This window comes from Zootoca vivipara, chromosome 7 (assembly GCF_963506605.1).
Source record: "Zootoca vivipara chromosome 7, rZooViv1.1, whole genome shotgun sequence".
NCBI classification, from domain to species: Eukaryota; Metazoa; Chordata; class Lepidosauria; order Squamata; family Lacertidae; genus Zootoca; species Zootoca vivipara.
Genome location: NC_083282.1, coordinates 58,312,997 through 58,326,338, shown reverse-complemented (window position 1 = coordinate 58,326,338; position 13,342 = coordinate 58,312,997). Strand labels below are relative to the sequence as shown.

General features: G+C 41.8%; 1 protein-coding gene across 4 annotated transcripts in view; it reads left to right on the top strand.

Annotated features, from left to right (window-relative positions):
* PLXNA2 (plexin A2) overlaps positions 1-13,342 on the top strand; it is a 417,253-nt gene that overhangs the window by 310,656 nt on the left and 93,255 nt on the right. For all 4 annotated transcript variants that reach the window (XM_060277140.1, XM_035123148.2, XM_060277141.1 and 1 more), the window contains exon 14: positions 7,743-7,860. In XM_060277140.1, coding sequence (XP_060133123.1) covers positions 7,743-7,860 — 118 coding nt within the window. The remainder of the gene's footprint in view (positions 1-7,742; positions 7,861-13,342) is intronic.

Here is a 13,342-nt window from a genome sequence, read left to right as displayed (position 1 = left end):
TCTGCAAGGAAAGAATTGTTAACTTGATGACCGCTGACCTAAGACGAAATATTTGGAGAGAAGACATTATTAATTTAAGGAAGGGTGGGTGGGTGATCCTGGAAGGAAGAAAGACCAAGTGAGGCCTGGCCAAAAGGCTCAGCCTCTTTTCTCTGGCCTTAACCCCACCCCCAGCTGGCCATTGTCCTACCTGGCCTGGGGCGGATCAAAAGCCAACCTAAGCCGGGGGTGGCACCCGCCCATGTAAGCCCTGCTTGGTGCCGCAAACCCCGCCCACCTGTGTGGAAGGGAGGGCAGTAATTGTGAAGTTAAGTGACATTTTTCACCAGGTTGAAATTATTAGACTCTCCACCACCACCTCATTCCAAGTCCACCTTCTGTGAACAAAGGGGTAAGCATGACTTCTCCAACTATATAGGACAACATAACTCCTATCAGGAATGTGCTTCCTTTAATAAGCTTTCATATTTTATACAAAGTCTCAGTGTGAATACATTTCAACTAAAGATGTCCTCCAAGTAAAAGTTATCTTAACAAAAGTTAACTTCTGTTTCTGCATATAAAACTCTGCATGCCAACAGCGTGCAGGCGAAGGAATCATGGTTATATTTTAATATTTGGTTGCGAGCCGCCCAGAGTGGCTGGGGAAATTATTATTGTTGTTGTTGTTGTTGTTGTTGTTGTTAGGAAGGGGTCCTGTTTCAAAACCTTCATGCACGTGCATTTTGAGGCTTTTTCTCAGGGTGCAAATAGATTTCTCCTAGACATTCTGATGCAAAACCATACTGCTTTTCTTAAGGCCAACATGACCTAAACAGCATATTGTGTGTGGCGGTGAGGGGGGCAACAACTCCAGTTAATAGTTTATGCTTAATTAACCCTGCCTTGGTGCTGAGATGATTTCTGGGGTCACCTTCCCACACAACACCTCACACAGTTCTATATTCCTGTCATTTCCTCCTTTTGCGTTCCACAGCACAGCACAAAGGAAAGGCCCATACCTGTCAGGCCAGATTCTAGGCGAGTATAAATCAGCAGCACTCCAGAAATCTAGGCTGTCTTGCACCAACTAAGAACCGAGAGGCTGGATTTTCTTTCTTTTTTATCTTGTGGATTAAACAACCCTTTAAAACTTTTATTAAGCATTTTGATTCCTTCCAAGCCTGGGCTCCTGCTTTGCTAAGCAACTTTCCTGATGAGCACCTTGTAGTTTGCACTCAGCCTCCTCCCGGTTCCAATTGGAATGCGTCCTGCCGTGCTGCCGGATGCAGGCAGCCATTTGTTAAGCGTGTGAGGCAGTGACAGCAGTTTAATCCGAATAGGCCTCTGCTGGAGTCAATTCATTTATTTCACTAAGAAAAATGTCAGCTGAAAATTAGAAAATAGGCATGTAACAAAGGATGGGCAAACAACCCTTTCCCAGTGACACATGTCCTCGTGTTAGCTGCTTATTTGTTTGTTTTTGTGGAGTTTCCTATGGGGGGGGGGAGTCAGTATACTGAAAGGAGGAGCATGTCAGTAAGTGCTCATCCATGCAGCATAAGGTAAGAAAGAATATATTAAGCATTGTTTTCACCCACTGACTAGAAGCTTTAAGAATTTCCAGAGGGGCAGTCTGTGGCAGCAAAGAACAACAAGGAAGAATACAGTGGCACCTTTTAAACAGACACATTTATTATGGCATAACCTTCATGGACACAGTCTGCTTCATCAGATATGTGACATAATACCCTAAATTACAGAAATATGCACACATGTTTGGGCATTTGTATGTAAACACTGAGGTCAGAAGGAACAAAATGCAGAAAAATTCAGATAATGCTAATTGTTCACATTTGTGGCCATTCACACAAAAACAGTTGTTGATAACAGGCATTGGCAATCCAATTGACACATGTGTGATTTTTAAAACAACATCCTACCTTTGTCACCATTCAAGTCCACAGGTGATAGTATTGAACATCTTGATGCATTGTAATTTGGCAGTTTCACATGACAAGTCTCCGTTTGATGTTCCATTGTTCAGGATTGTAACTTTAAGGTCAGTTACAGAAAGTCCTCTTCATGTGAATAGCCATTCTTAATACAGTAACATAATTGTCTTCATCTGTACCAGAGGTAGCCAACCTAAGGCCCATGGGCCGGATGCGGCCCAATCGCCTTCTCAATCCGGCCCGCAGACGGTCCTGGAATCAGCATGTTTTTACATGAGTATAATGTGTGCTTTTATTTAAAATGCATCTCTGGGTTATTTGTGGGGCATAGGAATTCGTCCCTTTTTTTCCTTCAAAATATAGTCCGGCCCACAACATGGTCTGAGGGATGGTGGACCGGCCCATGGCTGAAAAAGGTTGCTGACCTCTGATCTGTACTTTCTGCATTTAATTTCTTTCTAATCTCACTGTTTACAATCCCACTCCTGTCCCTAAACGTTTATATTTTCCTGTAACTTAGGATAACTTTCCATGTCTCAAGTGGAATGTAGTCCATGAAAGTTTATTTGTTATTTGTTAGTCTCTGCCACGTGGCTTTTTGTTGTTTTTTCTGCGACTAACATGGATACCCTTATGGAAATTAATAATAGTACAGAACTACTAAGCAAGATATGGGACGTGGGTGGTGCTGTGGGTTAAACCACAGAGCCTACGGCCTGCCGATCAGAAGGTCGGCAGTTCGAATCCCCACGACGGGGTGAGCTCCCGTTGCTCGGTCCCTGCTTCTGCCAACCTAAAAGTTTGAAAGCACGTCAAAGTAGATAAATAGGTTATCTCCAGTGGGAAGGTAAACGGCGTTTCCGTGTGCTGCTCTGGTTTGCTAGAAGTGGCTTAGTCATGCTGGCCACATGACCCAGTAGTTGTACACCGGCTCCCTCGGCCAATAAAGCGAGATGAGCGCCACAACACCAGAGTTATCTGCGACTGGACCAAATGGTCAGGGGTCCCTTTACCTTTACTAAGCAATATAAAGCTCTTTCTTGGTAAAGGCATAGAGCAAAGCACAGGGTAATATTCTCAGCTTGACTTCTCCTTTGAGTAATCAAGTTCCATGAGGTTTAGGAAGATTCTTCAGACAATCTTGCTCCCTATAGGCTACTGCTATCACTGTTCATACTTTGGAATGAACTCCTGTTAATATTTAACACCTGGCCTACGTATAAAGCAGGATGAGGTAGTAGAGTAGACTGCACCACTTTTGACTGCAGGTAGGAGATGCCTTTTTATTGTTTCTCTGCATATCCTGCTGCAAATAGAAAAGTAGCATTTCTGGGAGGAACGTTTAGCTCTCACTCTGCTCTGCAAGATTTCTATTTACTGGGAGTTGCTGCCTTTTGAAAAATACATGGAAACATTTAAATGTAATTTCCCACTGACAAAGCTGCAGCTCAAGAGAAGGAACTTTATGCTGCAACAATTCTGTATTAAAGTAGATGCTAATGATTGTAGGATATATGAAGGGGGTGGGCAGAGGAGACCTTCTTAGTCTTGTTCTCTGATGGCTCCCTGAAGATTAAAGTGATGTGGGTGGAAGCAATGGATTTGACAGTGTTAGCAAATGCTGTACAGTGCAAGACAAAAAAAATTCATTCCTGCTTTGGTGAAGGCAGTGCATTCAAATGGTTGCACCAGGAGATTCTGCTCCTAGCTCTAACACACCTTGGGCAAATCACTAAATTACTAAGTGCCTTAGTTGCCTCCTCCCGAAAATCAGCATAGCTATATTTATCTATTGTTCTTGCCTGTGGTGGCGTGGGTGGCCTAGTGCTTGAAAAGTACCTTTAGATCCTGGGATAAAAGATTCTATAGAAGAGCAAAGTAACATTATTATTACAGTAATAGCTTGAGGCCATGTACTAATGCCATCATAAGCTGTAGTAGGAATGGGTTTGCACAGCCGTTACACGTTATAAACTGTAATATTCTGTTTTATTTTTAGGAGAAGGGATGGGGGATTATTGAAATTATCCTCTTTTGATGGTGGCATGAAACCCTGATTTTATAATCGCAATTCTAATTAGAGCTCTCAAGCTTTCAAAGATTGTTAACATCATTAAAACATTTATCCTGGGCAGATAACAGCAAGTGTTGGCTGCCTTTTCAATAGGAATCCAGATAAAAGGGCACTCTTAAGGGTTCTGTGGGCAGAATGAATCCTGAGACTGTAATGATTTGCCATGTTCTAGGCATGCTATCTATCAGCCGGCAATTAGGTTAATATTGGTTAAAGGGCCACTTAACCTAGTAATCAGCTCCCTATAGCTCTTCTAAGAGCATCGTTTTTTAAACATGATACCTGTAGTTTTGGCCTGGATTAGGATTTCTATTTCGGATTAGGTTGACCATAGCAATTAATATCCCATCTTTAATTTCTTACTTGCCTGTGGGTTTCATAACTGTGCATTATTATTCAAAGGTATAAATTCTGCCTTTGAAATAGAAGAATCAAAAGGTAGCTTTAACTAATGGCTGCTAAAAGGAATGGAATCTCCATGGAAAACACAAGTTGTGTTTTTTCAGAGACACCAAAGGTAGCAAAATTTAGAGCAATGCTTTCTTATGTGGTTTTGACACCAATGGAATGTTTGAAGTACCTTTACTTCAGAGTAAATTTGGATAGGGTTTTGAAAAACTGTGAGAAACTGCAAGGTTTGTATATTTTCATCAAGAGCGTTATATAATGCACTTTCCCAGAAGTACCTTTCTTGTCTATGGGTACTTAGAAATCATAGAATTGTAGAGTTGGAAGGGACCTTGAGGATCATCTAGTTCAACCCCCTGCAATGCACGAATATGCCACTGTCCCATACGGAGATCGAACCTGCAACCTTGGATGGATGTGATGTTTGCATAGGGGTTATGTTTGAAAAATCAAACATGTGTAGGCCCCAACCACATGATGGTTAACCTACATTAAATACAGAAAACAACCATGAAAAATTTGCAATCTAAACATGGGCAGCTATAAATTTGGAGGAGGGACAGACATACCAGGGGTGGGTGCAATCCAGCTAACCCACCACAAAGCTTTTGTAAATTCATCTAAATCAGCTCATTTACCAGATGCATGAGCAACTAGATTTCAGAAGCTCTGTAGGGTGTGACATGGTGAATTTAGGATAGGTTGCAAGGTAAGTGGAGGTTAAACAATCACAGAAGGGTCCTTAATATACCTAATTCACACAAAAATGATGTTGATAATACAGTTTTAAAACACAAATCATTATTTATTGAAGTCAAATTAAATTAGCATTCAAATATACTTGAGAAGAAGGGGAATTTGTGGGAGATTCTTTACCTCCAGTAGGTTTTTATTCTGTTTATATACTGTGACCAAAATGAATCCCACTGAGTTTAATGTGTAAGCTTGGAGAAGGAAGAAGCTCTGTTTTGATCAGAGTGAAAGAGAGAGGCACGCACATAATCCATGATTAAGATGATGATAGAGAAGACCATACAAAGGATTTAGGAATACAGGACAGCTGCTATGATTCTCCAAGGGCAACAACTCTTTGAGGAGCTTGTGTTGCTGTGATGCAGCGATAGCAGATCTCACATTTGGTAGCATTTACGTGTTTAATGTTAAGCCTCTTTCAAAGATTCTGTCTAAAGTGTTCCTTTGTGGTTGATTTAAGTTTCTTTGTGGAAGTAGATTTGACTAAGGCTGCAAAAAGTCGTAGGATGGTATAGGGTGCTGTTGTTATTGCGCTTTCACAGAATGAATGAATTGCCATCAGTACAGCAATTGGGTGTTGCAAGAAATCAAGTGGGTCTCTCTCTCTCTCTCTCTCTCTCTCTCTCTCTCTCTCTCACACACACACACACACACACACACACACACACACACACATTATACAGTAATACCTCGGGTTACGAACGCGATCCGTTTCGGATCGCAGTTCGTAACCCGAATAGTTCGCAAACCGAGCGCGATGGGCGCCGCCATTTTGCGCATGCGCGCGATCGCGCGCGCGGGGCGAAAACACTTCCGGGGGTGCGCAGTTCGTAACCCGAACTGTTCGCAAACCGAGGTGGTCGTAACCCGAGGTACGACTGTATATCTATATATGGCTTGGTTGCAGCATGAAGTATGGACAGAGTTTGCTAAAGAGATCTGGGCTGTATCTGGTAGTATAACCACCCCCACTTTATCTGTAGATCCACCCACTCAGATGTATGGCACAACATGTTACCGGTATGCATTCTTCACTGTGGGTTACCCCTTTTCATTACTTTGAATCCCAACGCACCCTCATTTCCAATAGGAGCTCAGATTTTGTCAGCAGCCCTATTTTAAGGAGCATCTCATCCTGTTTCAGCCTGATAATGGACAGCCAAAATAATGGCAATGAAAATATAAAGGAGACAGAAAGAGACGTACATGTACTAGTTGTCTGTTATGCTTCCCCTCAATCAGGGCCGGATTTAGGTTTGATGAGGCTCCAAGCCAGGCATAGGCAAACTCAGCCCTCCAGATGTTTTGGGACTACAATTCCCATCATCCCTGGTCGTGTTAGCTAGGGATGATGGGAGTTGTAGTCCCAAAACATCTGGAGGGCCGAGTTTGCCTATGCCTGCCCTAAGCTCCTGAAGGTAATGGGGCCCATTATATGTCCTGCTGTCCTTTGTCAACAACAAATTGTCACTGTTTTTTGTGTTGAATATATGCTATATGGTAATTTATGGACCTAATAGGTATCTAAAGCCATTGGCACATAACAAAATATGTATTTTATCAAAGTAATTGTTGAACTGAAATACAAGAAGAAGTATATTAATAGTGAAATGGGGCAAGAGAATGAGGCCCTAAGCTAGGCATCCCCAAACTGCCGCCCTCCAGATGTTTTGGCCTACAACTCTCATGATCCCTAGCTAACAGTACCAGTGGTAAGGGATGGTGGGAATTGTAGTCCAAAACATCTGGAGGGCCGAAGTCTGGAGAGGGCCATAGCTTGTTTAGCTTATACGTAAATCTGGCACTGCCCTCAATGTATTCACTCCATTCAGTCAGTCATTGTGGCTGGTCCCACACCACATCCCTGCATATATTCTAGGCCCCATCCCCCCAATCTCTGTTTTTTTTGGGGGGGGCATAATAATGGTTCTTGATCACATGTACAGTTGTGCATAGGGTCTATTTGTACATAATGCCTATTGTATGAAAAGTGGGACCAGGAGCCACAATTCTCTCCTCCGTGCATTGATTGAACATGTGGAGAGAGAGAGAGAGAGAGAGAGAGAGAGAGAGAGAGAGAGAGAGAGAGAGAGAGAGAGAGAAGAGTAGCTGTTTTATCTGTGCATATTATATCATTGTGCCAATGTTATGTTCCACTTGCCTCATACTCTCATCACTATCAGAGCATTCTCTTGTGGTCAGCTTGCAGAGTTTATCATACCCCATTGGTGTATGTGTGCCTGTTGTTCATTAAACTGTGACCTGCAATGAGAGCCATTCTGTTAATGAACTCATCTTTTAATTCAAGGACTTCACACTTTCTCTTCTATAGGCTAATATATTTGCCATTTGTGCTTTGCTTAGCACTCAAGTTTACAGCTTGCAATAACTGTAACTAATTTTGACTTTCTCCCCTTTGAATTACTGCATGGCAAAGGGGGGAAAAGAAAGACTCTATCATTAGCTCATTCAGAAGATGAGAGAATCAAGGTTGAAAATGATGGGGCAGGGGACGCAGCTAGGTGCAACTTCCCTTCTTTTTGTAGGACTCACCATGAATTTTACATTTTCAGAATTGTGTGTGAGATGGGACAGGCTGAGCCTGACATCAGTTCCGGCCCTGCACTTCTCTGCATTGGAGAGTGCAAGTCAGAATTTGTGGCCAAGTCTGCACAGCATTACACGTTTGTGGTAAGTACCAGTGCAGTCAAATTCTTATCAAATACGAAAAAGAGTCATTTCCACCTCTTACAAATTAATATTTACTGGGGATACAGAATTTTTCAAAAGGTATATAAATGGTTTATTACCCATGCTTTGATGATGATCCAGCATACCATGTTTAGCATACCAGCTATCACATACCCTCCAACATTTCTCTGATGAAAACAGGGATGTCCCATTCTATAATTATAATTTTACTATTTATCGCCCACACATTTTACTGGGTTGTCCCAGCCACTCTGGGCAGCTTCCAACATATGAAAAAACATAATTAAAAAATTAAACATTTTTTAAAAAACTTCCCTATACATTGGTACCTCACGTTAAGAACTTAATTCGTTCTGGAGGTCCGTTCTTAACCTGAAACTGTTCTTAACCTGAGGTACCACTTTAGCTAATGGGGCCTCCCGCTGCCGCTGCACTGCCACGGCGCGATTTCTGTTCTCATCCTGAAGCAAAGTTCTTAACCCGAGGTACTATTTCTGGCTTAACCTGAAGCATCTGTAACCTGAAGTGTCTGTAACCCGAGGTACCATTGTACAGGATTGCCTTCAGGCGGCTCATACCTTCCAACATTTATCCAATGAAAATAGGGATACCCTAAGGAAAAGCAGGATATTCCGGGATCAAATCAGAAACCGGGATGGCTTCTCTAAATCAGGGATGTTCCTGGAAAATAGGGACACTTGGAAGATCTGCTATCAGGATATGATTGTTCATTTGTTATTAACTTGGATATGTCTTCCTCAACTTCTTCTCAGCTTAGTCTCGGTTTGGTAAAGTAGTATTTGAAAGCTTATGCCACAATAAATTCAATGTGGCTCCATTGCAATGGCAGTGACAGTCCCCAAATTGCAGCTTCATGTAAACTTGATCTAAGTGATAAGTTGTTAAGAAATGTAAAGTCTATTATGTGAGAGGGTTGTGGGAAAATATTTTCTAATGACCAGCACATGAAGGGAGGACATCATATTTGAGCTCACCATTAATATTTAACATGCAATAACTCCTTTTGTATTTTGATAGAATAGCTTTATATATTAATTTGATTAGTTTTCTACTTTTCCCCTTTGTCACCCAAACACATAATGATACCTGGGCTTTGTTTCTTTAGACAGCCATGTACTCTCCACCTGCTTGAATGATAAAAAAGGGCAGTTATGAGTTTATACATTCCTATTTACTACCAAATTCAAATTCCCTATGCATTTGTCCATTGTATTATAGGAGAAGCAATTTTTCCTCACTGGTTATGCAAGGCTTTGTGTTTCTAGAGCAGTGTTTCACAAACTGGGGTCTCCAGCTGTGTTTGGACTACAGTTCCCATCATCCCAGACCACTGGTCCTGCTATCTAGGGATAATGGGAGTTGTAGTCCAACAGTTGGAGAGCCAAGTTTGGGAAACACTGTTCTAGAAGTTGTGTAACTCATGGGAAAATGAAGAACAATTAAACAAAGACTTATTCAGGGGTGAGAGAAGCAGTGAAAAAATAGTGGAAAGAAATATAATTTCAAGCATATAAAAAAGAATCATGGAACAACTTTCTCCCTAATGTCTACACTATTCTATACAATAAAAAGACGTTAACTAAAATTGGGATTTAGTACTTAAACGTTACAGTCCACATTGCATAAAGGAAACTAGGTTCTGATCCAGACTAGTAGTGTGTCCATGAAGCCCTCTGTTAAGCCTGACTTAAGCCTGCTTAAAGTGGTTTACAAATAAAAAGGAAAATTAATAATCCAACCATTAAAACAGAAATTAACAAACTAAAGGTAATGTGGGGCCCTAACATCAACCAGTCTTAATAACTTTGGTAGTATCTAGTGATTAATTTGTGGGCCAAATGTTTTGTCAAACTTAAATCTCTCATTGCCCTAGACTGCTTATTATCAGTTTATGTGTTATGCTTATATTGTTACATATGTAACAGTGTATGTATTATGCTTACACTATTGCCTTGTAAAATCATGTTATATCCTCACCCCAAAATTAGGCTGACTCTTACCGCTTACAGGTATCTTCTGTGCCGAAGTGTGTATTTGTAATGTGAGTTTGCAATACCGGTACCTTTGATATCTCCCTCTTTGTCATCCTGCCAAGGATGCATAATTCTCTCCCCACACCCTGCTTTCACAATGGAAAGAATAACGAGAACACTTATTACTCTGGAATTTAATTAATATAATTAATCTATGGAGTTGCTTCTTTCCATTATGTTACATATGCATTCAGAACACTGTGGAATAGTTTTGTGTAGCTGCTAAAAACAAGGTATTATTGTACTGCTTACTCCCAAAAGTAAAGATTTCTGTCTCTTCTATCTCTCTCCTCAATCCTCCCCCACTTTCTTTTGCATCTTTGCTTGACGTACAATGGTATTTCTCCATTTAGGTAGCAAATGGATGCTAATTCAATAGACTTTCCATTTATCTGCTTAATCCAGAGTTCCTCATTGCAGCCTTCCATTCCTTGAAGCGATCATTGCGCTCTTCTGTTATTTAATTATCAACCATTTTGTTCATATGATTGCAATTCACACCTGGGGCTTTTCTGCATTCCCCCTTTTGCCTAAACAAGGCATTTTATCCAGCCTCATTGATTTTGCGTTGACTGCAGGCTAGTGCTTACCAATTGTCCACAATTTGTATAGTAATTGATAGATGAGTCAGTTAGCACCTGCCTTCCCTTCACTGTTATGAGCAACATACTAGAATGGAAACTTAATTTAGTGGTGGCAAAATATTACTTTAATGGTGGCACATGAACAGCTTGCAGAAGACAAGGAGTCAAGAGATCAGAGTTAGCAGAAAACATTTAATTATTTTTATTTACTTATTATATTTTATTTTATTATGCCTTCTAATTTCATTACTAAAACACCAAGGCAGTAGTGGAATTGCTTTGGTGACATCTTGGTGAATTTGGTGCTGCATCAAGAAAGCTATATGTGCTGTGAAAGGGGAGAGCCCTTCATTGAGGAAGCACACAGTCTTCCATAAGCCTAAAGAAATCCTGCTAAAGCCTAAAGAAATATGCACACATGGGTGCTAGAGATGAATCAAGCCATAACTTTAAAGGCTGCCTCAGATGATAAGGAAAATATTGTGTAAAGAGCTTAGGGCCTGCTTTTGAAGATACTTTCAGGCATGTTTTTGGACTGAGAGCCGTTGCTTGTTGATAAACATAGAAGTTTTACTCAGAGTAGACCTGTTGAAATTAATGGACCTAACTCAGTCAGGTAACTTAATTTTAATGGGTCTCTTCTTAGTAAGCCTTAGTTGAAAACCATCCATAGTGATAATTATTTCATTTTCTCCAGAGTAACCATATAGGGCTTGCATGAAGCTGCTTTTTTTATAGAGTACTGTAAGTGCTTCCAAGCATCCCAAAATGAATCCAGAGCAGTGCCCAAAATGGCCGCTGTGCTCTCACAGGAAAAAACAGGATGTCCCGGTTTTTCTGGGACAGTTGCAGGGTATAGGCTAGTAATCTGATTTTTTTAAGCCTATGTAACCTAGGCTACATGCACTCACATCCTCCAGGTAATCAAAAGGCATTATCAGAATTCATGGACTCATCCCAGCCAAGCAAAAACTCTTCAGGTGTGAAGCAGGGCCAGTGAGGGGTGTGATCTGGGGAGAGTTTTGAGGGCCAGATAGAAAGGCCCAGAGGCCCCAGGCCTGAGGCCTGCCCCCCTCCCACTCTAGGAGAAGCGGGCAACATATGTGAACAAGAGGAGTGTAGGGTGGTTGGGCATCTTGAAAGGAATGAGAAGAAAAAAGGAAAGGGAAAGGATTTTGCATCATAGCAAATATTGCCTGCAGTGGAGGCAGGTTTCACCTCCATCAATTTATTAGAAAGGAAGCTGAGACCATTCACAGTTTCTTAGGTAAGGTCACTAAATAGTCTAATAGAAGTAATGATATTCTGTAACATAGTCTGCCGAGTGTGATCTGGCAAGCCGACGATAAGACTCCCTCGCCCAGCTTAGAACTGCCTTTTGTATTCAAACCCTTCAGCATCAGAAGAAGTCACGCCACTAGTGCCAGAGCATTGTATTGGTCCATGTCAAACTGCTTATTGTTAAAGAACAATTCTTTTACTGTACAGTCTAGAGCAGGCATGTCCAAAGTCCATTTTGGGGGCCTAATCCGGCTCCCAGCTGGTTTTATCCAGCCCCTGTGGCAGTTTATTTATTGGGGTCAAATCCCAAAAAAAGCTCATGCATGTTTACGTCATCAAATCTGGCCCTCTTTGAAAAAAGTTTGGGCACCCCTGGTCTAGGGCCACAAAAAGTAATCACCACTGCATGAGTGAAGGCAGTTGTGAAGATGAAGCTCCATTGTAACACCTTGCAGCAACTTGTTCAACATAGTGTGTTCTCCTTCATGGAGAGCACGTGTTGCGGTTGGGGCTGGCAAAACACCCTCCTCTTGCTGTTGGGGCAGGATCGTTTGGATGGCCACAACTGGGATTGGAGAATTTAGGTTGCTGGGCAGATTTTCATGTTGCCAATTGAGACGGACAGCCTACTGGGTATATATTCTGGGCCCGCAGAGGGGAGGGGGCTTTTCTTTGCTGAGAGCTTTGGATCACCCGCCCACCCTCCCTTTAGTTAGGCGGTTGCGCTTGACTTTGCTATGCCTGTCATGGGGTCGCCTGCTTTGAGGCAGGGGCCTGGTAGGAATTTTTCCATTTGGCTGATTGGTGCCACTTGGTTTTCGCCTACTGCGTAGCAATTCGTCACAACTTGTAAGGTTGCTGGCGGTTAGGCATTAGTTAAATAAATTGGTTGGTGGAGTGGTCAGGATTGGCTGTGCTTGACCCTCCAATGGTTGCTGTAGGGGAAATGGTTGGCTGTGCCTGACCCTACAATGCTGCTGCTGCAGTGAATTCCGTTAAAGGAATCCAGGGGCTCACCATGCTTTTGTCCGTACCCCTACAAGGGGCTAGGGCCACAGAAGAGCCCCTGGGAGCAGTTGAGGAGAGTAGAGTTTCAGGCCCCCCGTTTCCATTCTCTCTTCAATTTGTTTTCCTTGCCCTGACTTCCACTGTCGTAACCAATGCCTAAGCAACCACTCACATTTTGTATTTAAATAAAGTTGTGGCCAAAATTATACCAAAAACCAAAACTTAAATTTCTGTGTGAAGTTTGAATTTATTGGGGGGTGTTTTGGAGACCTCTACACACAAATGTTGTAACATGTCATCCTTTGCATTGCAAGGCCTTTTTATGAATGGAAGAAGCCTTCTGTTGCCTGGATATATATTTTTTTGCTTCTCTATTGGCACAGGCTTCATAAAGGCAAGTCAGTGGTACATAAATATTGTAATGAGATGGAGAAGTGGCAGAAGGTGGGGCTCAGCTTCAACACTCTCTTCCTATACTTGACACTAAACAGATTTTGCTTGTATGTTTTATGGCCAAACTAGATATGATGGCAG